This window comes from Manis pentadactyla, chromosome 11 (assembly GCF_030020395.1).
Source record: "Manis pentadactyla isolate mManPen7 chromosome 11, mManPen7.hap1, whole genome shotgun sequence".
Taxonomy (NCBI): Eukaryota; Metazoa; Chordata; class Mammalia; order Pholidota; family Manidae; genus Manis; species Manis pentadactyla.
The window spans coordinates 4,928,705-4,953,433 of record NC_080029.1 but is presented as its reverse complement, the minus strand read 5'-3'; the positions used below and the strand labels follow the sequence as shown (position 1 = coordinate 4,953,433).

Genomic DNA, 24,729 nt, shown 5'->3' with positions numbered 1-24,729 from the left:
TGTTTGTATAGTTATTGGTGTCATTTCTTCCTTAATGCTTGCCAGTGAAGACATCTGGAGCAGAGTTTTCTTTGTTGGGAGGTTTTTTTTTAATTCATTTTATTATCATTAATCTACAATTACATGAAGAACATTATGGTTACTAGACTCCCCCCTTCACCAAGTCCCCCCCACAAACCCCATTACAGTCACTGTCCATCAGTGTAGTAAGATGCTGTAGACTCACTACTTGTCTTCTCTGTGTTGCACAGCCCTCCCTGTGCCCCCCCCCACATTATACATGCTAATCGTAATGCTCCCTTTCTTTTTCCCCACCCTTAACCCCCCCTTCCCACCCATCCTCCCCAGTCCCTTTCCCTTTGGTAACTGTTAGTCCATTCTTGGGTTCTGTGATTCTGCTGCTGTTTTGTTCCTTCAGTTTTTCTTTGTTCTTATATTCCACAGATGAGTGAAATCATTTGGCACTTGTCTTTCTCCACCTGGCTTATTTCACTGAGCATAATACCCTCTAGCTCCATCCATGTTGTTGCAAATGGTAGGATTTGTTTTCTTCCTATGACTGAATAATATTCCATTGTGTTATGTACCACATCTTCTTTATCCATTCATCTACTGATGGACACTTAGGTTGCTTCCATTTCTTGGCTATTGTAAATAGTGCTGCGATAAACATAGGGGTGCATCTGTCTTTTTCAAACTGGGCTGCTGCATTCGTAGGGTAAATTCCTAGAAGTGGAATTCCTGGGTCAAATGGTATTTCTATTTTGAGCTTTTTGAGGAACCTCCATACTGCTTTCCACAATCATTGAACTAATTTGCATTCCCACCAGCAGTGTAGGAGGGTTCCCCTTTCTCCCCAACCTCGTCAACATTTGTTGTTGTTTGTCTTTTGGATGGTGGCGATCCTTACTGGTGTGAGGTGATATCTCATTGTGGCTTTAATTTGCATTTCTCTGATGACAAGTGATGTGGAGCATCTTTTCATGTGTCTGTTGGCCATCTGAATTTCCTCTTTGGAGAACTGTCTGTTCAGCTCCTCTGCCCATTTTTTAATTGGATTATTTGCTTTTTGTTTGTTGAGGAGCGTGAGCTCTTTATATATTTTGGATGTCAAGCCTTTATAGGATGTGTCATTTACAAAAATATTCTCCCATACTGTAGGGATCCTTTTTGTTCTATTGATGGTGTCCTTTGCTGTACAGAAGCTTTTCAGCTTGATATAGTCCCACTTGTTCATTTTTGCTTTTGTTTTGTTGGGAGGTTAATTATAATTTTTTAAAAAGGTACATATAGGGCTACTCAAGTGTTTTATTTCTTCAGTTATTTTTGTTAACTATTTTTTTTAAAGGAACTTGTCCGTTTCAGTTAAGTTGTCAGATTTTTTGGCCTAAATTTTTTCTTAATATTATTTCATTTTTTTTTAAACAGCTGTAGGGTCTTCCTTCTTTCCTGTTGATTGAGTGCCAATCTGGTAATGCTGCCCTTCAGTCTGAAGAACTTACTTTAACATTTCTTGTACAGGTGTGCTGGTGTGAATTCTCTCAGTTTTTATCAAAAAAAGTCTTTATTTTGCCTTCATTTTTTCCATGTCAGCCCTTACTTAACCTTTTTATTAACCTTTACGGAACTATATATAAGTGACATAAAAAATAAACTGCACATATCTGAAGTGTACATTTTGATGAGTTCTGACATATATATACAGACATATATATACATCAATGAAACTATAAGTAATATGTCCATCATTTTCAAACGTCTTTGTGCTCCTTCGTAAACTCTTTCTCCTGACCCTGCATGACTCACACTGTCCTCTGGCAACCACTGATCTGTTCCCTGTCATTATAAATTAATTTCCATTTTCTGAAATTTTTGTATCATTATAATCATATGGTACATACCCTTTCTGTGTTCAACATAATTATTTTGAGATTTGATCCATGTTGTTGTATGTATAAATAATAGTTCTTTCCTCCAAACTGATAAGTAGTATTCCAGTGTAAGTATATACCATAGCTTATCTCTTTACCTATTGATGGACATTGGATTGTTTTCAGTTTGGGGTTATTTCAAATAAAGTTACTATGAATATTCATGTACAAGCCTTTGGGTGTACACATGTTGTCATTTCTTTGAGTGTTAGGGACTAAATTGTGTCTCCCCTCCTCTAAATTCATATGTTGAAGCTCTAACCTGTAATATGATTTTATTTGGAGATAGAGCCTTTAAAGAGATTATTAAGGTTGAATGAGGTCACATGGGTGAGGCCCTAATCCGATGGTGCTGGTGTCCTTATAAGAAGAGGAAGGGACCCTAGAGCTTTCTGGTGCACAGAGAGGGAGCCACATGGGACACAGCAAAAGGGCCCAGTCTGCAAGCCAAGGAGAGAGGCCTCACCGGAAGCCAACCCCAACAGCACCTTGAATTTAGACTTTCAGCTTCCAGAACTATGAGAAAATAAATGGCTGTTGTTTAAGCTACCCAGTATGTGGTACTTTATTATGGCAGCCTGAGAAGACTAAGACATTGGGCAAATACCTAGGATGGGAATGTCTGGTCATATGCTGGTGAATTTTTAACTTTTAAAGAACTGCCAGTTTTCTAAAGGGTTGCACTGTTTTGCACTTCCACCAACATTGTGTGAGGGTTCCATTGCTATACATATTAGCCACCATTTGATATGATCAATATTTTTAATTTTAGTCATTCTAAAATGTATGTAATTTGGTATCTCACAGGTGGTTTTAATTTGTATTTACCATGACTAATGATGTTGAGCATCTTTTCATGAGCTTATTTGCCATCAGTATATTTTTTTAATGAAGTGCATGTTCAGGTTTTTTGCCCATTCAAAAAAGCATACTGTTTTTGTATTATCAAGATTTGAGAGTTATTTATATATTTTGGCTATAAGACACATGTGATTTGCAAATACTTCCTCCCAACCTATGCATTGCATATTCATTCTCATAGTAGTTTTTTTTGAAGAACAAATCTTTAAAACTTTGATAAAGTCCAATTTATCAATGTCTTTTCTAGATGGTGCTATTGGTGGCATATCTAAGTAAACTGCCTACCCTAAGGCCATAAAGATTTGCTGCTGTGTTTACTTTCAGAAATTGTATAGTTTTGGACTTTATATTAGTCTGTGGTGCATTTTGCCTTAATTTTTATATATGGTGCAAAGTATGGATGGAAGTATATGGTTTTACATGTAGATATTTAATATTCCTGCAACTTTTGTTGGAAACAGTATCTATGCCTTTATACCTCTCTGGAAAATAAGTTGACTAAATATGTGTAGGTCTATTTTTTTTACTCTTTATTCCACTGCTTGCTTTCTCTATCTTTACAACATACTTCAGTGTTTTCATTATTTTAATCTTATGAAGAGTCTTGAAATCAGGTCGTATAAGTCCTCCAGTTTTTTTTCTTTCAAAATTGTTTTGACTATTCTAGGTTCTTTGCATTTATGTTTCAATTTTACACTTTGTCAATTCCTACAAAAAAGGCTGCTTGAATTTTGATACTGCATTTAATCTACAAATCAGTTTGGTTGGGGGAATTGAATTCTTAACTATTTTGAGTCTTCCAATCCATGAGCATAGTATACTTCTCCGTGTATTTAAGTTTTCCTTAATTTCTCTCACCCATGTTTTGTAGTTTTCATTGTATAGCTCTTTTACTTTCTTATTAGGTTATTCTTAAGTATATTTTTAATGCTATTGTAAGTACTGTTTTTAAATTTCAATTTCTGATTATACATTTTTAGTGTATTGAATGCATTGATATTTGTATAGTCATCTCAAATCCTGCAGTTCTGCTATGCTCATTAATTCTAGTTGCTTCTTTGTAGATTCGGTTGGCTTTTCTGCAAAGATGATCATATCATCTGTGAATAAGGGCAGCTTTAATTCTTCTTTTCCAATCTGGATGCCATTTCCCCTTCCCTCCCTCCATCTTTCCCTCTCTTTCTACTTTCCTTCCTTCTACCTCATCGCACTGGCTTGAACCTCTGGAACAGTGTCGACTAGAAGTGGTTCGAGTGGACATCTTTGCCTTGTTCCAAATATTAGAGGGAAAGTATTCATTCTTTACCACAGTTACCTATGATGTTAACTACCTTCTTTTGGTAGATGCCTCTATCATTTTTGAGGACATTTCCTCCTATTCCTAGTTTTCTGAGAGTGTTTATCATGAATGAATGTTGGATTTTGTGAGATGCCTTCCCACATCTGTTGAAGAGTTAACGTGGTTTTTCTTTTTTATTCGGTTAATATCATGAATTTTGTCAATAGATTTAAAAACATTAAAACAACTTTGCATTCCTGGGATAAACCCCATTTGATCATGATATACTGTCCCCTTTCTGTATTTTGGGATTCTGCTAGTTAAAGTGTGTTAAGAATTTTTACATCTATGTTCATATCAAGGATAGTGATCTGTACTTTTTTCTTGTAATGTCTTTGTCTGGTTTTGGTGTCAGGGTAATTCTGGCTCATAGAATGAATTGGAAAGTATTCCTTTACAGTTTTCCAGAAGAGCTTGTGTATAATTGATATAATTTCTTCTGTAATGTTTGCTATGATTGACTAGTGGGGGAAGGTTAGTTTGAAATTTTCTTTGTGGGAAGATTTGAAACTTCAAATAAAAGTTATTTAATAAATATAGGATTATTCCAGTTTTCCATTTCTCTTTGAGCGAACCTTTGGTAGTTTGTGTCCCTCAAGAAATTTTTTCTTTCATCAAAGTTATCTAATTTTTTGGCATAAAGTTTTTCATAATATTTCTATTTATGTATAATTCGTAGTGATGTCACATCATTTTTTTCTTATTCCTGATATTGGTAATTTGTGTCTTTTCTCTTTTTTCTCTGATCAGTCTGGCTAAAAGTTTATCAATTTTGTTGATATTTTCAAACTAACAGCTTTTAGTTTCATTGGTTTTTTTCCATTTCTTTTCTTTAAAAAATTATTACTTTCTTTTCTATATTTCATTCTGCTTAAATCTTGGGTTTAATTTCATCTTCTTTTTCTAATATCTTAAAGTGGAAGTTGAGGTCATTGTTTTGAGACTTTTCTTTTCTAATATAGATGTCACATGCCACAGTAGTCCCTCTTATCTGAGGGGGATACATTCCAAGACCCCCGGTCCTGAAACTGTGGCTAGTACTGAACCCTATATATACTGTGTTTTTTCCTATACATACAAACCTATGATAGAGTTTAATTTATAAATTAGGCACGGTAAGAGATTAACAATAATAACTAAAAGTAAAATAGAACAATTATAACAATATACTGTAAAGAAGTTATGTGAATGTGTTCTCTCTCAAAATATCTTACTGTATTGAACTCATCCTTCATCTTGTGATGATGTGAGATGACAAAATGCCTATGTGATGAGACGGAGTGAGGTTGGTGATGTGGGCATGATGACATAGCATTAGGCTACTCTTGATTTCTGATAATGGATCAGAAGGAGGATCATCTACTTCCAGACCACAGTTGACCATGGGTAACTGATTGGGAAAGTGAAACCATGGGTAAGAGGGAGACGGCTGTATTAATGATTCCTCTGTAGGTTTTTTAGCTGCATTTTTAGCTGCATACGGTTCTTTTTTTTTTCATTTTCATTGAGCTAGAAATACTTTCTAATTACCTGTTTGATTCCTTCTCGATCCATGGATTTTTTTAGAAGTGTTCTGTTTAGATTCTAAATGCCTGAGAATTTTCTAAGTATCTGTTATTGATTTCAAATTTAACTCCATTGTGGTATAGAACATCATTGTATGTTTGAATCCTTTTAAACTTATTGAGACTTGTTTGATGTTCTAGAGTATGGCTAATCTGGTAAATGTTCTGTGTGCACTTGAAAAGAATATGTATTCTGCTGTTGTTCAGTGCAGTGTTCTTAATGTTGATTGAGTTAGATTGGTTGATTGATAGTGTTATTCAAGTCTTCTATACATTTCTGATATTTCTGTCCATTTGTTTATGAAGAGCAGCTGGTTGAAATTTGTGACTTAAGAGTAAATTTGTCTTATTTCCTTTTTAAGTTCCTTTAGTTTTCCTTTATTTGTTTTGAAGCTCTGTTACTAGGTGCATAAATATTTAAGATTTTATGTTCTTCTGATAAATTGACTGTTCTATCATTATGAAAAGACTCTCTTTATCCCTGGTAATATTCTTTAATATGAATAATCTATGTCCATTATTATCATAGGCATTCTTGATTTACTTTGATTACTGTTAGCATGGTATGTCTTTTTCCATGTTTTTACTTATAATCTGTTTATGTGTTTATATTTAAGATGTGTTTCTTGTAGGCAGCATTTAGTTGAGTCTTGATTTTTTATTTTAATTCTACATAACTAACTTTTCCTTTGAACTGATGTATTTATCCTGTAAGTACTGATATAGTTGGGTTTAAATTTACTGTCTTGCCATTGTTTTTGTTTGTTCCATCTATTCTCTTTTTTCCTTTAGCTTTTGTTTTTTTCTCCCTCTTCACTTGGATTAATTTGGCATTTTTTGTGATTTCTTCTTATCTGTTTTGTTGCTTTATTATCTGTGGCTTTGTGTTGTGGTTTATTTTTAGTGGTTGCTTTAGAGTTTATAGTATACATCTTCATCTTATCTGTTTGCCTTCGAGTCATATTATATCCCTTTTTGTATTGTATAAGAAATCTTCAACAATACGCACATTTTCAGTATTTTTCCTAAGGGTTTTTGTGCTATTGTTGGCATACATATTACTTCTACATAGGTTATAATCCCCCAAATACATAATTTTTGCTGGAAATAGCTAATTATTTAAAAAATATTTTAATAATAAAAAGTGTTTTCTATTTCCCTACATAGTTTAATAATTCTGTGGCTTTTCATTCTTTTGTATAGATTCAGGTCTTGTATAGTTTTCTTTCTGCCTTAAGGACTTGTAATTTTTATTTTTAACACTCATGCATATTTCAAACTAGTTAGTTGAAGAAAAATGTTTTTATATTTATCCAATTCTATACCTTCATTGTTGTTCCTCCTTCACTACTGAAGTTCTGAGTTTTCCTCTACTATGATTACTCTTCAACCTGAAGAGCTTCCTTTAGCATTTGTTTTAGACAGAGCAGGTCAGTGATGACAAATTCACTCTTTTGCTTCATCTGTGAAGGTCTATTCCGCCTTCATTCCTGAAGGATGTTTTTGCTGTCTGTAAAATTCTGGGTTAACATGCCAGCAGATCTTTCACCATTTTCATGTGTTCCCTGTCTTCTGGCATCTATAGTTTCTGATGAGAAATCTATAGTATTTCAAATTGTTATTCATGTAATGCTTCAGTTAGTGCTTCTTTTAATGTTTCATTATTTTCCCTGAGTGCTTTCAAGACTTTCTTTGATGTTTTCAGCAATTTTATCATGATGTGTCAGGGCTTGGTTTTTTTCATGTATTTTTTCAGCACTACTCTCTTTCCTCTCTTCTTCCAGAACTCCATTAACAAAAATACTTATGCTTTTGATATTATCTCATGGGTCCCTAAAATTTTGTTCATTTTTTCTTTAATTGGACCATTTCTATTGCTTATCTTCAAGTTCACTGAGGTGTTGTCATTCCAGTTTGTTACTGGTGTTATCCCATGATTTTTAAAAACTTTTCCAGTTCTAAATTTTCTATTAAATAACATGTAATTTCTGTTTCTCTGTTGAGACCATCTATGCATTCATTTCAAGAGTATTCATCTTTATGTCATTGAGGATTATTATAATAGCTGTTTAGATGTGTCTGATAATTCTAACATCTCTTTATGGTTGGCATCTATTGCTTCTCTTTTCTCATGGCTACTATTTATATTTTTTTAAATATGTCAACTAATTTTGGAATATAGCCTGTACATTTTGAATATTATATTTTGAGATCCTGGGTCCTGTTAAAATCCCGTGGAGAATATTGATTTGTTTGTTTTAACTAGCAACCAACCCTGTAAGATTCAGATTTCAAGTTCTTTCTCTCCTTCTGAGGGCATTGGTTCCATTTTCAGCTTGGTGTTCAAAACAGCCACTAGGGTTTTTTTGCAGACCTGGGCAGGGATGATATGGTACTGCACTTCTGGAAGCGTTAGCTGTGCTGCTTTGATTGTGTTCCACACATGTATAGCTTAGGGACCGTCCTTGTGAAGTGTGAGTTGTTATACAGAATTGGAGGATTCCCTTCTCAGCTCTGTCCTCTGTGGGATTTCCCCCACACTGCCTCGCTCCCTGGGGCCTCCTCTCCTGGTTCTTCTGCCAGAGGGACGGAATTGTCCCAGGTGTTAGCCTTCTGCCTTCTCACACAGTGTCTACAACTGAACCCTTTCAAGGTACTTTACCAGAGAAAATAGAGGAAAAGAAAACATGGATTTTCCCTTTAGTGTTTTTACAGTAAAGGCCTATTCCTCTAGTTCTTCTATTCTGACTTTTTCTTTGAGTTTAGGTGCTTGTGTAACACTGCCAGAGCACTGGAGTCCTGCTGCTGGGGCTGACTTAGGTATCACTGATATACACTCTTACGAAGGTTTCACAAGGAAAACAGTGTGGTTATTACATTCACCCTTATTATGAGTCTCCCCCCAACACCCCATTGCAGTCACTGTCCATCAGTGCAGTAAGATGCCACAGAGTCCCTGTTTGTCTTCTCTGTGCTACACTGTCTTCCCCGTGACCCCACACACACCATGTGCACCAATCATGATACCCCACAATCCCCTCCCGACCCCTCTCCTTTGGTAACTGCCAGTCCCTTCTTGGAGTCTCTGAGTCTGCTGCTGTTTTGTTCCTTCAGTTTTGCTTTGTTCTTATACTCCACATATGAGGGAAATCATTTGGCACTTGTCTTTCTCCACCTGGCTTATTTCACTGAGCATAATACCCTCCAGCTCCATCCATGTTGTTGCAAATGGTAGGATTTGTTTATTTCTTATGGCTGAATAGTATTCCATTGTGTATATGTACCACATCTTGTTTATCCATTCATCTACTGATGGACACTTAGGTTGCTTCCATATCTTGGCTATTGTAAATAGTGCTGTGATAAACATAGAGGTGCATATGCCTTTTTGAATCTGAGAAGTTGTTTTCTTTGGGTAAATTAAGAAGGATGTATTTTTTTGTTGTTGTTATCATTAATCTACAATTACATGAAGAACATTATGTTTACTAGGCTCCCCCCTTCACCAGGTTCCCCCCACACACCCCATTACAGTCACTGTCCATCAGTATAAGATGCTGTAGAATCACTGCTTGTCTTCTCTGTGTTGCACAGGCCTCCCCATGCCCCCCCCCTCATTATACATGCTAATCATAAGGCCCCCTTTCTTTTTCCCCGCCCTTATCCTTCCCTTCCCACCCATCCTCCCCAGTCCCTTTCCCTTTGGTAACTGTTAGTCCATTCTTGGGTTCTGTGATTCTGCTGCTGTTTTGTTCCTTCAGTTTTTCTTTGTTCTTCTACTCCACATATGAGTGAAATCATTGGGCACTTGTCTTTCTCTGCCTGGCTTATTTCACTGAGCATAATACCCTCTACCTCCATCCATGTTGTTGCAAATGGTAGGATTTGTTTTCTTTTTATGGCTGAATAATATTCCATTGTGTATATGTACCACAAGGAAGGATGTATTTTAAAATTATTTAATTTAAACTTTCTGGCTTATAGGGGCCCAATTGCTTGTTCCTTTGGCCAGAATGACAGACTTATGTCAGACTTCTGTCCATGCCCACTATGTAGTTCCTTAATTCAGTAAGTCTGTGGGTCAAAGTCAGCAGTCAAAAGACAAAACAAAAACACAAATGAACAAAAACCCCAACCTCCCCTCCACCAAAACCCACAAACCTAGAACCTTAGCTGATATATTGGTCTTTCAAATATACTTCCTTCTCCACCCACTTGTTATTGTCTACTTTTCAAAGTCTTCAGGCAGTTGGTTCTTGAATTTTGTTCCGAGTTTTTAGTTGTAGTTTGTGGGAAATAGGGAGAGGCCACGTGGGTTTATTCCATTTTGGGTTAAAAGTAGATTTTGTTCACTTTTAAATCATCTTTTTTCCTCTCTGGCATATTTTGAATAATTTCAATTGCTGTGTCTTTTAGTTGACTCATGTTTTCTTTGGCAGTGTCTCTCTGCTGTGAGTCCCATCGTGTGTACTTTTCATCTCAACCATTGTGTATTTCATTTCTGGAAGTTCAGTGAGGGTCTCATAGATCCTTTATGCTTCTACTTAGCTTGGTCCTTCTTTCCTCCACCTTCTTAAACATATGCTACATGGTCATAGTCATTGCTGTAATGCCCTGGTCTGTCATCTGTGTCGCTTTTGGTTTATCTGGGTTTAGAGACCATAATCTGAGTGATGTTGTTGGTCTTTGTTTCGAAGCCCCGTGTGGACAGAACTAGAAAATGTTTCTGTTGTTAAAAATCATACGTAATTGTTTATACTGATTTTTCCAATTCAAATTTAAATAATTTTTCTTTAACTTCTTTGTTCCTGTATCTTATATAAAAAATATAAACATTTTTATATTATACAAAAAAATCTCTCTTAAGCTGAAAATTTTTATTTCTATCTGCCTTAACATAATTTTGGGGAGTATATATGGACATTAGCAATGTAATGACTGAAAACAGCTTTCTCACAGTTCTTTCTGTCCACAGTGTGTATGTATCCAATTAGGATCCACCATCAGATCACAGGTTCTCTGTTCATAATGTATATTCAACTGAGGATCTACCATTAAATTACTCTGCTTTGATGTCTCTTAAAATAAATCCTATTTCTGTGGTTAAGCTAGCAGCTCAATAGATGGTTAGTTTTATTTGCTTAATTTTGCTTTCACGTTTTGAAGACTGCTTTTTAAGTTAATGGTGTTGCATAACTTTATAAATATGTACATGGTTCTAGAGAAGAGACTGGAAAACTACAGCATGTGGGCCTGGTTGGGCCTGCAGCCTGTTTTCCTTTGGTCTGTGAACTCAGAGTGGTTTTTTCATGTTTAGGCATCTATGAGCACACACATGTGCTTGCACACACATGCAGGAGTATGCAATGGTGACTATGCATGGCCCACAAACCCTAAAATAATTACTGTTTGGCTCTTTACAGAGACCCTGTAAGTTCTGCCTCTAACCCATCTCCTCCGTTCTGTTTTCTCCCTTCCTCTAGAGGCAATCTTAGTTATTTGTTCACTTAGTTTCTGTTGTTTTTTAATATAAGCAAACACACACATATATTCATATCGCCCCTTTTACTTACTTTGCACACTTTTTTCTCCTCCTTGCTTTTCTCACTGAATGGTGAATCCTGGAGGTCACCTCACAGCAGGGCAGGAAGACTGGCCCCGTTCTTTTTCACAGCTATGTAGCATTTCAGTGTGTGAATGAGTTCATACAACGGGTCCTTTCTTGATGGACATTTGGGTTATTTCCAGATTTAAAAAAAAATTCACAAGCAGCACCGCTGCTGCATATTTCAGAGGTGCTGCGCTTACCTCCTAGAGAGCTCTCCCCATTGTAATTGTGGGGTCAGTTCCTACAAGCTGGGTGCTAGGCATGCATATTGCTAAGAAACAAGGCATATGCTTTCTTGGCTGCTGCTGCCCCTATTCCCTCCCCAGGGATCATCCCCTTCTGCACTCCTGTCAGCAGGGTGAACAGTAATGGTTGCCCCTCTGCTCTGTAGCAGTGTGTTGTTGTCAAATTCTTGGATTTTGCTGTAAGAAATGGCATCTCTGTGTAATTTAAACTCGCATTTCTCTTGTTATGAACGAGGTCAAAGGACCAATTATACTTCCTTTTATATGAACTCTCACTTCTCTTGTTTTTTTCTGTAAAGCTGTTGGTCCTTTTCATCGATTTTTAGAAAGTATATTAGGAATAGTAACCTTTGCTTCTAATATACTTGCAAATAGGTCTCCCATTGGTCTTTTTAGCTTTTCTTATCTATGTGTTTTTTGTGCCATTATTATCATTATTTTCATGTAGTCAGGTTTACCCTTCTTTCTGTTCTTGCTCTGATCTTGGGGTCACAGCTGGGAAAGGTTCCCCCAGTTGGAGTTATAGAAAAATTCAATCATGTTTTCTTTCATTCTTTTTTTTTTTTTAATGTAAATTTCTAGTCCTTTTGAAGTTATCAACAGGGCAATTTTGGTGTACTCTGTCCTCTGTGATTGGCTCCTTGTGTGAGTTTAAATCATAGAGGCAGGCCCTTCACAGGCCCTCCAGTTTGCCTTTATGGATAGACGCCTCACGTCTCAGCGTTTGGAGAGACCAGTACGTTTGTTTTCAGCGAGAAGGAATTGCATCCGGGGAGAGGGATTTGCCCACGGGCCCCCAGCATCATCCTGGGGACCCAGCTTGGGCTGGCCTGGGGAGAGAAGGTTTATGAGCACTGGCTGGCTGTCAGCCACTGAGCTAGATATGCCACCTTTGTCTACCCCCAAGTCATGGGTGCTGTTATGACCCACACCGTGCGGGTGTGGAGACTGACACACAGCCAGGAGGGTTGTTTGCCCAGGGCCATGAAGCCAACAGTAGGCTGTCAGGCCCAGACTCCAGGGTGTTTGGGGAGGAAGAGGCCCTTGCCAGCCCCCCGGCATCTGGTGGTGATGTGGTGTTGCGCACAGCTGCCCCCCGCTGCCCCCTGTGGTCTTAGGGCTCCTTGGGAGATCAGTTTCCTTTGTCCCTGTGTCCTGGCCATGGGAGGGCCCTGTGATCTGAAGGTCATTTCCTGGGGGGCCTGTGCAGCCAGGGGCAGCAGCCCTTGCGGCTACCTCAGCCCCAAGGGCAGGATGCTGCTGGGAGCCAGAGGCCTCGAGGTCACTGCTTTTCAAGTTGTCCTTTTGTTCATTCACCCATTTGTTTATCCACTCATTCACGTGTTCAGCTGTACTGATGCCTGCAGTGTGCTGACCCAGTGCCGGCCGTGGGCAACGCAGAAATGAGATAGATGCCCCCTCAGGAGCTCACAGCCCTGTGGGGCAGGCAGGCATGAAGGTGGGTGGCTGGGGGAGCACAGGGTCCTGTGGGAGTCAGTGGAGTGTCTGCTTGCCTTTCTTCAGAGGAGTGGGCGGGGGCTGGGCTCTGGGGAGCTGGTGTCCCCCAGTTCTTCTGAGGTCCAGGGTCCTTAGAGGTGCAGGGATTTGCTTGTTCTACAGGCCAGGGGCCTGAAGAAGGGAAATCTGTGCGCTTGGATAGATCAGAATCAGCCCAGAGTTACCCAGGCTGCCCAGCGGGCCAGGCAGCTGTCGGAGTTTAGGGATGTAGGTGGTGTACAGGTGCGATCACATCTCCCACTTCCGTCAGAGCCACGGACCTTCGACCGAGTATCTGCTTTGCCGACAGAGCCCCCAGCTCCCCCGTTGCCAGGAGAGTCCGAGGGAGGCTCCCTCCAGCATCCAGCTAGTCAGGCCCTCGAGGTGCCGTGCCACACCCGTGGGATGGGCTGCGCCTGCGGTCCGTGTAATTGAGGTTGCCACGAAACCCACCAGCTGGACACACACACAGCTCCTCTGCTGTCCCCCAGGGCACGGGCAGGTGTGAAGGCGAGGTCATCCTGCTCGGCAGTGATCACGTCAGAGGTCAGCCTTGCGCTTACAGCAGTGTTATCGGCAGGGATAGCCCGTGACTCGGCTTGTTTCCCAGCCATTCAGCTTTATGGCGTCCTAATGAATCGGGCCATTTCCGTCCATTCTCAGGAATGTACAGAGCAATGGTTTTCTTCCCCTGGAAGTTTTTCTTGGGAGGCAGGTGGTGTGTTGGTGAGCGTGTAGGTAGTGCTGCTTTGCAGGTCGAGGGCCCCTGGCACCTTGCTTCTCTCTGGGCCTTCGTGCCACTCCCCGGAGAGCTACTGTTGGACGGTCATGGGCAAACTAATGCGGAGCTCCTGGCCAGTGATGGCGCTCAACAGGCACTCAGCCAGCAGCAGGCGGCCCTCCGTGTCCTCCCTCCTTTTCTGGGCCAGTGCGTTTGCTGCGGCCCTCGGGGGTCCTGGGCCGTGCCTGGAGAGGGGACTGCGGGGCGAAGGCCTGGACCTGCCCATGGGAGCCCGTGGTCCTCCTGGGGGGGCTGGGGACTGCCCCATGCAGGTGGGTGCCCACCGAAGGCCATGCTCTGGGGGCTGCCTGTGCCCCCATCAGCAGGGAGGCACTGCTTGGGGTATAGGCTGTGTCCAGGGACATACGTGCTCCCTTCCCTTGGCATTTGCCACCCTGCCGTCTCTGGCTCCCCTGCTCCGCACCTGAACTGCGGTGATGGAGTGGGCTCTGGGAGAAAGGGAAGGAAGGCATGCAGGCCCAGTGTGGCCTCGGCAGGTGGAACCCTGAGGTGGCTGGTGGAGCTGGGGTTGAGTGGGGGATGATGGGGCAGGAGGAGCAGATGGACTGGGAGAGAGATGGCTCCAGAGCGGCGTGCTCTCTCCCTCCCCACACTCCCGCCAAAGCAGGTTCCAGTTACAGCCTTGGGGTGGCACTCTCCTGTGAGTTGGAATGTTGTGCAAACTCATCTGCTAGACACTGGGGCCTGTGATGGTGTGCCACGCTCCCCCCCTGATCTCCAGCCCAGATGCTGGCTCAGCCTCAGACTGGGCGGGTGGAACATCTCGCCAGTGGCACAGCTGCTGGGCCCTCTGGTTGGGGGGTGCAGAGCTCCTTCCCAGTCCATGTTCTGTGAGACCCAGAGCGGCCCTGGGAAGGCAGAGTGGGCAGGCAGGATCCTGGTGCATGGAGGGGTGGCAGGCAGGCAGCAGCCCCAACCTGCCTGGGGAGCAGCCCATCTTTCTGCCCTGAGTCAGGGGCCTGCAGGGCTGCCCCTGGACCCTCTTCAGCTTCTGGCGGCCACCCTGAAGTCAACCTGGGTGGGGGCTGCTTCTGAAGTGGCTCAGAGAAGAGCAGTCATTTGTCCCCTGTCCTCTCCCAGGAGTCTGGTGCAACACTTATGGAGGCAGGAATCAGCCAGCAGGAGCCTGGGATGTGGGCTGCAAGGAAGCAGCTGGATGGGCAGAGGCCCACCACACCCTGGCCATGAGACTTGGAGCAAATCCCAGCATCTTTCTGAGCCTCAGTGTGTCTCATCTGGAAAATGGGTCTCTAAACAACCCCCTTCCCAAATGGATTTATGGAATGCTGCATTTCTTGTGAGTTTGACTTATGTACATTTGAAAGAGGATGATAAAATATACAAGTCTGCAAAATTTAAAAGGTGGTGAGCTCCAATTGAAGAAAAATTTGTCAAGATGCCTCATTTCAGTCAGGGGCCAAGGGACAGACCTGTGTTTATGCTGTGGCCACATGGTGGCGCCCTGGGAGCTGGTAAGCAGGCTGGCTGCCCCTAGGCAGGCCAGGCCATGCAGCGCCAGCCTGTTGCTGAATCGTGCAATTTGAAGTTGTGCTGTCCATGAGTTTGTTAAGTGAAGGTAATTGTTAGTCTTGGTACTGGAACGCCACAGCCCCCCACCCCCAACCAGTTGTTTTAGGGTGGAAGGTGAATGTGATAAAATGCTCTGAAGGAAGCCGAACTGCTTGATATTTAATCACTTTCGTTTACAAGATGAGGGGCTATGAAATAGGGGCGGTGATACTAAGAAATAAAAAATGTCTTTAAAGCCAGCCTGCATGTGGTGGTTCTGGCCTCGTGGGCTCCTGTGACACAGTCACTACTCCAGAGACAGCAGGCTGAGGCTCTGTGGACTATGAATTATGTTATGTCTTCAGAAGCACGGTGCTCCCACAAAATAGGGCCCCAGTAGTGGTGGGCATCAGTGATGCCCTTTGAGTGCCCTTGGCCAGTGAGCCCTGCCCTCAGCTCCCTTTCACTGAGCACCAGTCGCTGTCTAGGGGCCCAGCATGGCCAGGCTGTGGACGCACCATGGAGCAGCTCCCAAGGGAGACGGACATTTTTACCTGCTGGGACAGGAGGGCGCTGAGGGCCCCCTGCACCAGCCCCAGCTCCGTAGCTTGGGCTGCTCCACCGGGGCTGTGTTGCCCAGCACTGCCCCCACCAAACCCACTGCCCTCTGGCGCTTGGTGGCCCCTCCCTGGCCCTCTCTGTGGGTGCCCTCCCTGCATTCCTGGGGCCCACCAACGTGACTGGTACCCGCTCTTGCAGGTAGTGCGGAGCTACAAGGCGACCATCCAGCAGACCCTGGACATCCTCTTCCTCCAGGAAGGCTCCGAGTTTCTGAGCAGCACAGATGCTTCGAGTCGGGACTCTGCCGATCGCACCATTATTGCCTGGGACTTCCGGAGCTCCGCCAAAATCTCCAACCAGATTTTCCATGTGAGAAACTCTGGCATTGCTCTCAGGTTCAGCTGCAGGGTACATCGACTGTGCTAGGCTGTCTGCGACCCCGGGGCCCTGCCTGTGAGGGGCAGGTCTGTAGGCAGACTCTTTGGAGATGAATTGGCTGCCTGAAGTCTCTGTGGTGGGGATAGGCAAAGTGCTGGTCTCGGCCTGCCCAGAGAGTGTAGCATAGGCCCCCCAGCTCACAGCAGACCCTAGCTGTCCTCCCGCTCGCCCTCTGCCAGCATGGCCACCCCACAGCGCAAGGGAGTGGAGGGGCAGCACCATCCAGCCAGGCAACCCGAGACACCTGACCCTCCCTCTGCCGCCCCAGCCGGCCCACGGGTTTCTGCCCCCACGCTGTCAGTGGCTTTGGGACCCCAGAGGTAGACCACCTATGTTAAAGTCTGGTTCACGGCTCACAAGTTGGGGGCCCTGGGCCGTTATTTAGCCTCTTTGATTCTCATTTTCCTCTTAGGAAACTGAGGTTGAGAATATTAGTCACTTCATGGAGTGGTTTTGAGAATTAAGAGAGAGAATGCTTATAAAGGGTCTAGCACAGTCCTGGGTTCATCGTGTTCCCTAAATGCATTCCCATCGCCACCACCACCACCAGCATCGCCGCCATCACTGTGGTCACCACCGTCAGCATCACTGACCACCACCACCATCACCGTCACTGTCACCATCACCACTATTATTACCCCCATCATCATCTTTTAAGATTTAAAATAAGCCATGGCTATTCTCTTTGGTGTTTCTGCCCCGAATTTAAAAATGCATATGAGGTGTGCATATGTCCCTTCTCACCTCCCTGCCTTTCCCTTGTTGCCAGAGGTTCTCAGCAGCAAACACACCTCCCGGTCTTTGCGGCAGGGGTCTGGTGCAACCGGCTGGGAGGGACTTGGAGAGACACGTCTGGCCACCAGGGCATCCTGCCCCCAGCAGCCCCTCCAGAGACCAGGGCAAGCAGTGAGGTGGACGGAAGTGCTGTGTGCCAAGCTGTGCCAAGCTGTCGGCCCTCCTAGAATCACACCTCCTCGCTTTCCCGGGGCGAGCAGGCTCTCTGCCTGGGGGCGTCCCCCTCCCCGCGAGCCAGGGAGCTGTCCCCAGGTCAGCACGGCCTCCGCCGCCGGTCCGGTCGGCACGCTAGTCTGAGCTGTGCTTCCAGCCGCCTCCCACTCTGCCCTCCGAGGTCGCGCACATTTCGAGTGTGGCTTTGGGACAACACTTAGAACAATGGAGGGACGGGCAGTTGAGAAGTGAGTTTTTAGGGGTGTTTCTGTGTGACTGAGCCCATCCCCCAGTGAGGTTCCCCGCCTCGTGTCGAACGCTTAGCTCGCGCGCAGCCCCTCTGGCCATCCGCCTCCCTGACCGCGTGCGGGCTGGGCCGGGGCTGCCCTGGCTCACCGGGAGGCGGGGCGACGGGCACGTGGATCCGCTCACCGTGTAACAAATTGCCGCAAACTTGGTGCCTCAAACCAACGGAAGTGTGTCCTCTCACAGTTCTGGAGGTTTGTAAGCATCACTGGGCTGAACTCAAGAGCACAGTCCCGGGGCGCTGCGGAGAATCTGGAGGCTGCGGGCGGGGCTCGGCGCGCGGCCGCATCTCTGCGCTCCTCACGCGGGGCTCTCCGTGCCGCCCTGTGTACCCGCTCCCCCTCTGCCTGCCTGTTATAAGGGTCCTTGGACTGTACTCAGGGCGCTAGGACAGGAAAAGTTCCCCATCTCAAGAGCTGTCACTTAATTACATCTGTATAAAGTGACACGCACAGGCCTTGGGAATTAGGTCACGGATATAGTTCGGGGGCTGTTTCTCAGCCCGCTGCCGGGGCCGTAAGCCGAGGAATGTGGGCCGCTTCTATCCTGGGAGCTAGAAGGGCAAGGAACAGATTGGCCTCCGAGCCTCCGGGAACACAGCCCTTCTTTCTGAGGAACCACGTGTTTCTAAGGGGCGTGTCTAAGGAACGCGGACACCTTGCTTCCAGGCCAGTGAGGACGGCTCAGACTTCTGACCTCCACAGATGCAGGAGAGTAATTCGTGTTGTTAAAAGCCTTTAAGTTTGTGTCCTTTTGTTAAAGCGGCGATAGGACACTCATACCACCTGTAAGCCAAGGTCTGGGAGTGGGACACAAGGCCCACGGGTGGAGTGCCGCGCGGCCTATCTGGGAAGAGGAAGGCCTGGTTGGGAGCCTTCTCCACCCTCCTTGTGGCCCCTCTGTTTCTCAGGAGAGATACACCTGCCCCAGCCTCACTTTGCACCCCCGGGAGCCTGTGTTCCTGGCGCAGACCAATGGCAACTACCTGGCCCTCTTCTCTGCTGTGTGGCCCTACCGGATGAGCAGAAGGCGGCGCTACGAAGGGCACAAGGTACGCTGTCCCTGTCCCCCACGTTGAAAGTGGAGCACTGGCGCCAGAGCCCATCAGACACCAGCAATAGATTGGGGCCCAGAGTGCATGAACCCGCTGTCTGGGCAGATTCTGTCTTCTGTTTCCTGGGTGACCACATGCCACACGACCTGATATCCACTTAAGGGCCTGGGCCACATCTGGCCCTACCTTCAGGCACCTGCTGCTGGGCAGGAAAGGTTTTCCCTGACTTACTGGGTCGCATGGACTGGCCATGAGCAGGGGGAGGAGACAGGAGCGAACTCGGGTGGGGGCCGTTTCTGCGTCTGCCCCTTTTCCCCACTGAGGCCTGCCTCACGGGGGGAGGGCTGGCGTGGTGAGTGTCACTGAGGCCAGGCACCGTTAGCGACGTTGGAGCTGTGCCAGGTGGATTTCCCTGACCTGGCCTCATGACACAGGGTCCCCGCTGGGACCAGCCTCATGGAGGGAGCCTGGGCTTTGGGTGTGTGGAGTGTGCAGCCCTGCTCTGGGCCTCAGGCTGCTCCTCTGTGGAATGGGCACCACAGCCCCGCCTCACAGGCTGCCTGGAGGGCAGGTGAGACTGCGTGCAGCAGCACTGACTGGCCTGCATCCCTGCGTGTCGCCTCCTGCAGGTGGAAGGCTACTCAGTGGGCTGCGAGTGTTCCCCGGATGGTGACCTGCTGGTGACGGGCAGTGCCGACGGCCGGGTCCTGCTCTACAGCTTCCGCACTGCCAGCCGGGCACGCACCCTGCCAGGCCATGCACAGGCCTGTGTTGGCACCACCTTCCACCCTGTGCTGCCCTCCGTCCTTGCCACCTGCTCCTGGGAGGGCGACATTAAGATCTGGCACTGAGCCTGCCAGCGTGGAGCCTCCCAGACACCAGCCGGGCCCCGGACTCCCCCCGTCCTTGGCCGTGGCTGGGTGTAAGCATCGAGCTTGCTTTCATGGCCAGACCTGGGTGGAAGCCGCCTCCTCCGCCAACTGACGCTGTTTCCTCATCTGTAAAATGGGGACAAAGGTCCACTTGACTCAGGGTTGTGAAGACTGCATCAGCGAAAGCACCTGGCTGTTGCCAGGGATGTCAGTAAATGTGTTGGCTATTTCTTAGGTTATTTCACTGACAAATGTGTATTGGCAGCTTCCTATCGCCTGCCCACTCTGGCCCATCGGGGCTCTGAGACAGGGAACAGTGGGAGCCTGAGATGGGGGCAGCCCTCTCTGCTGGGCCTGATTGGGGGCCCACTAGGGGGCTCTGGGGGCCCCAGGTCTTGGGTCTGCCTCCAGAACTCCACACTGGAGCACAGCAGGCCCCGCAGCCTTCACAGGGCTCAGGCCTTCCCCCCTCCCTATGCAGAGTGGCCAGCTGGGGCCTGTCGGCCCCAGCCTCGGGTCCAGGGCTCCTTGCCCACCGCCTGTCTGCATGTGTGCTGCCCACGTGAACATGTCTGGCCCGGGGAAGGGGCAATGTAGAGAGACAAAGGGCCCTTGAGGAGGCTCGGGGAGTTGGGGAGGCGGCAGACCCGGCTCCCCGGGGATCTGGGTGGGCCCACGAACACTGACCCACCAGGACCGTAATCAAGGGGCTGCCCCAAGAGCCTGGCAATACCCCGACAGGTGATAGGGGTGCCACAAGCGCCGCAGCTCAGGGCAGGTGCCTCCCTGCCTCCCAGGATGCCTTCCTGGAGGAGGCAGCTTGTGAGCTGGTGAGGAGGGCATCCCTGGCAGGGGAGCCAGTGAGGAAGCACAGAGGACCAGAGGAGGAGGCCTGTGGTGGGGGCGCGAGGGGCCCAGCTTTGCCTCTCCAGAGCCTGGATTCCAGGCCAGCTCTGCTGTCAACATAGCTGGGATCTCCGACAAGTCATCTCTCTTCTCTGAGCCTCAGTTTCCCCATCTGTAAAGCAATGCCAGAACCCCAAGCCTGCAGGCTTGCTGTGAGGATCTAAGGTTGTCAAGTCTGTGCTGGGTGTTGGCACACAAAGTCTTCCAGTCTCCTGGGGGGGTGGGCACTGGGCATTTTGGGAGGGGCCTCTGGAGGCCTGGTGTGTAAATACATTTACTTCAGGGTGTGTAACTTGCCCTGGGGTCCATGGGCTGGACATTCCAGGCAGCGAGAAGGGTGAAGGCTCTGAGGTGGGGATCATTCTGAGGACTGACCCCTCTTCTAGCCTGAAGGCCCTGCCACCCTGCCCCACAGTCAGTGCTGAGCCTGGCCAGCGGTGAGTTGAGTGGATGCAGCACCTGCTGGGCCTGCACCAAATTAGGGAGTCTGGAGCTGAGCTCAGCACAGTGCTGCAGGGCCTTTGCACTTACTGTCCCCTCTGCATGGTCCTCAGGCGGGTGAAGGAAGCAAACCCCCAGGCTCACGCAGCAGGTAGGGTCCCAGTGACCCAGTCCCTCCTTTTTTAGGGTATCTTATTGGGAAGAACGGCAGGTGTGCTCTGTGCCTTCACCCCTCTTTTTCTGCGTGCTTTCTTCCATAGACCATTCCTAAAAGCTCACTCTGATTCTCTGCAAGGTGTCTGGGAGTTCACCATTTGCAATTTTAAAATAAGAGAGCTGAATTTAGAAAGTGTGGAGCAGGAATGAAAACGAAGTGTGGGCTGTCCCCTCCACCCCCTCCCTGAGGCCGCGCGCCTACCTTTACCCTCACCTGTAAGTCTGAAATGCAGCTCTGAAGCCATCGTGGGAGGAGAGCCGCTGCAGCTTCAGGCGCCAGTGGACAAGACGCCGGTGGGGAGAGAGTGTGGCTGTCAGGAGACCGCCCTGGCCGGAGGGCTTCACATCCCTGCCATCAAAAGACGATGGGCGAAGAAACGCCCAAACCCCAATTCTTTCCACTGATGTCTTTTATTAACGAACGAAAAAGTACAGTACCAACTGAGATGGGGCATGCATCACAGATGACGGGAAGGCGAGCTACACAGATGGGGGTCGGGGCCTCATTATGCGTGAGGTAGAGCGAGGCGGTGCTGGGGAGCGGGACGCTGGGGGGACGAGCACCGGCCCCACTCAGGACTGCGGACCACGGAAGGGGTGGGGTGGGGTGTTGGCTGCACGGCGGAAGCAGGTTAAAAACATTTCACGTCCCTCCACCGTTCCAGGTCCCCACTTCATGGACAGCCTCGGGGCTGCCCTGTCACTGGTCCGCTGCAGTGCCTGCACAGGACACCGTCCGTCCCACCCGGGGGGCAGACCCACCTGCCCTCACCCGGAAATAAAGGAGCTTTGTGGTGGAGACGCCGAGGCTGCCGCCCAGGGAGCGGGAGGCCGAGTGCGTTAAGAAAGACCCTTTTTCTCTATAAAAATAGTTTGACTTTATAAAAGGGGGAGCGCTCCTCTGAGATGGGGAAGGAGTTCGGTGTGTGAAAAGTGTTCCTGGGGCTGTTCCGCCGTGGCGGGGCAGGGCTGGATGAGACGGTGTGGGGGACCTCCTCTCAGGCTCCCCTGGGCCACGTGGGGAGGGGTCCACACAGGGGCTGCGGCTGGGTGTCCAGGAGAGGCACGTGTGCCCCTCAAGTTCCCTGTGGGGTGGGGGCGGGTGGCCCTGGCGCCGTGGCGTGGCCGTGGCCTGCACGCGGGCTCTCAGTTGAGCAAGGTTCCGTAGAGCTGGGCTTTCGTGAGGCTGTCCTTGCGGCTGAGCCCCGAGCCACCAGTCCGCGGGAAGGCCTGCTGGGGGCTCAGGCGGGCGGCGGGGTGCATTTCTGGGGAGGCCTCCATGGAGCTGGGCTCCAAGGAGTCCCTGGAACTGTGGGTGCTGTGCTCGGCCTCAGGGCTGCCGCCCGCCCCGCACAGCTGCACCCCAAGCCTCTCCCCGTCCCTCTGGCTGGGCGTGTAGCCTGGCAGTGGGTCGGCAGAGCGACCGGGACTGAGGCTCAGGTCGCCGCCTGCCCGGAGGAAGCAAGGCTCTGCCAGGTGGCCCTGGGAGAGGTCGTCGCCCTCCGAGAAGCTGTCAGCCTTGTAGCTGGCATAGAGGGGGCTGGCGCGGCCCTCAGCCTGTTTGCCCGGGCTGCCCCTGCCACCATAGTAGCGTTCAGAGAAGCTGCAGGGTGAGGCGTGGCCGGCAGTGGTGGCTGGGAAGGAGTAGGCGCCAATGTCCTCCACGCTCAGGGGCCGCCACTGGCCCCGCATGTCCTCCCTGGAGAGCCGGGCCGTCCCTGGCTTGGCCCGAAGGCTCCACAGGTTTGGGGGCATCAGGGCCTGCTGGGGGCCCTGGGAGGCTGGGAGGCGGAAAGTCTCGGCCGGGTATGGTGACAAGGTCCGCGCAAACCCCGGGGCCATCTGGGCCTCGAGCGGGGCCGCCACTGCAGCTGTGGCCTTGGTGAAGTGCGGGCTGCCCTCGTAGGTGGCAGCGGCGGGCAGCTTGCGGCTGAAGAGCTCGTCGCGGCTGTTCAGGTAGATGGCCTGCTGTGGGGTGGTCAGCGTGCCGGCCTGGACGTGCTCCTTCTCCCCCGACGTGGCACTGAGGCTGGAGTAGGAGCTGGATGTGGGCAGTGAGCCCACGTAGCCCGGGAAGGCCTCGTGCTGGAAGCCTGCGGGGAAGGCGGCCGCCTCAGCCTCTGCCTCCTCTTCCTCCTCGGCGGCGCTGTCGGTGGAGTTTTGTGCCTGCAGGAAGCCCACGTCGGTCACGGGCGCATCCACGCTGGGCCGCCGGTCATGCCCCCGCTCCTCGGGGCAGTAGAGGGCCGTGTCGCTGCAGTAGAGGTCCCCCTTGTAAGGAGGCTGTGGGCCCAGCTTCTCGACCCCATCTCGGAAGGCCAGGTCACGGGCTGAGGCGTCTGACAGGCGAGAGGACAGGCTGGTGGGTTCCGGCTTCTCCAGCACCTTGGCGATGATGCAGGTAGGGCCGCTGGTGGCATAGGCCGGGTGGCAGAGCGGAGAGCCGTGCTTCTCCCTGTGCAGGCTCACACGCTCCTGGAAGTCCGAGGGCAGCTGGCGGATGTGAGCAGGACCGCAAGGGGAGGACAAGGCTGCAGTCAGCCCAGGGCCCACCAACAGGCAGATGGATGAAGGGGGGCCTGTCCAGGGCTTCTGAGATCCTACCAGCTAGAGCCAGGGACCAAGACACTATTTCACAAGCTCCTGGATTCACCGGAGGACCCCTGGTCACCTCTGTCCCCTCAGCCCACTCCACCTGGGCCCTGCAGAGCCTGGAGGCTGGAACCAGGGTCTGACTCGGGCTGTTCTTGGGGCTGCAGGTCCCCTCTTTTCCTCCAACCGAAGGGCTGACTTGTTCTTTCAGCCCCAGAGTCTGTTGGGGGCACCCCACACCCAGTCACGAGGCCTGGGTGCTCCTGAACAAGACAGACTCAGAAACAGATGCAACAAAGATTGAGGGCCAGGGCCAGGCGCCCAGCAGTTTCCGCACGGTAGCCTGATGCCTGGTGGGGACATCCCGCTACTGTTTGATCTATTTTGTGAGTGTCTCAGGTATGGCCCAGGCTCAGGAAGGGAGGGTGTGGCCCGAGGGCAGGGGAGGGCGTGGAGGGGAGGGGCAGCCTGGCGGGGTGGGGGCAGGACCCTGGGCCAGCCTGGCTTTGGCGCCAGAGAGTGCTGTGGCCTTGGCCAAGTCACTCCTCGTGTAAAGCCAGTATTCTTGTCTCTGAAAAGGGCCCTCTCAGTAACTGTGCCCAAATCAGACCTTAGGTTTTCTGTGAGGCACACACAGGGTTGGCATTCTATGGACGGGGGCCTTGGAGCAGGGAGCAGCCCCCAGCCCCCAGAGGAAACTGAGGAGAATGGGCAGCTGTCCAGGCTGCAGGAGGAGCAGGGAGACCTCAGCTCAGGCGCACCAGCGCCTTCTCCTCACGGGTGGGGAGGGGTCCTGGGGAGGGACCTGCAGAAAAGGAGCCCCGCATGGTCCGGGGGCTGGGGCAGGCCTGGCTGGGGCGCGGCTCACGTTACCTCGGACACCTTACGGACCCTCCCGTAGGTCTGGCTGCACTGCAGCAGCTGGGCCGCTAGACTGCAGTCCTCCCTATAGAGCTCCTAAAAGACAAGAGAAGGCGTTTGGCGCCGGCTCGCTCCAGCCAGGGGCCCCGCCACGCTGATGGGTGCCCAGTGGCCAGC

At 48.8% G+C, this 24,729-nt stretch overlaps 2 protein-coding genes across 18 annotated transcripts in view; one reads left to right on the top strand and one right to left on the bottom strand.

Moving 5' to 3' along the window:
* WDR25 (WD repeat domain 25) overlaps positions 1-20,031 on the top strand; it is a 147,466-nt gene extending 127,435 nt beyond the window's left edge. For 6 of the 7 annotated variants that reach the window (XM_036881971.2, XM_036881973.2, XM_036881974.2 and 3 more), the window contains exons 5-7: positions 16,117-16,287; positions 18,521-18,661; positions 19,294-20,027. In XM_036881971.2, coding sequence (XP_036737866.1) covers positions 16,117-16,287; positions 18,521-18,661; positions 19,294-19,515 — 534 coding nt within the window. In that variant the 3' untranslated portion in view covers positions 19,516-20,027. Of the gene's footprint in view, positions 1-16,116; positions 16,288-18,520; positions 18,662-19,293 lie in introns of all 7 variants that reach the window. The other variant, XM_057488148.1, reaches the window with a different exon arrangement.
* A 337-nt stretch (positions 20,032-20,368) lies between these two features.
* Positions 20,369-24,729, bottom strand: part of BEGAIN (brain enriched guanylate kinase associated) — a 47,102-nt gene continuing 42,741 nt past the window's right edge. For 7 of the 11 annotated variants that reach the window (XM_036881964.2, XM_036881959.2, XM_036881968.2 and 4 more), the window contains 3 exons: positions 24,565-24,648; positions 20,846-23,592; positions 20,371-20,812 (listed from right to left, as the gene is read on the bottom strand). In XM_036881964.2, coding sequence (XP_036737859.1) covers positions 22,246-23,592; positions 24,565-24,648 — 1,431 coding nt within the window. In that variant the 3' untranslated portion in view covers positions 20,371-20,812; positions 20,846-22,245. Of the gene's footprint in view, positions 20,813-20,845; positions 23,593-24,564; positions 24,649-24,729 lie in introns of all 11 variants that reach the window. The other 4 variants (XM_036881962.2, XM_036881966.2, XM_036881957.2 and 1 more) reach the window with 2 other exon arrangements.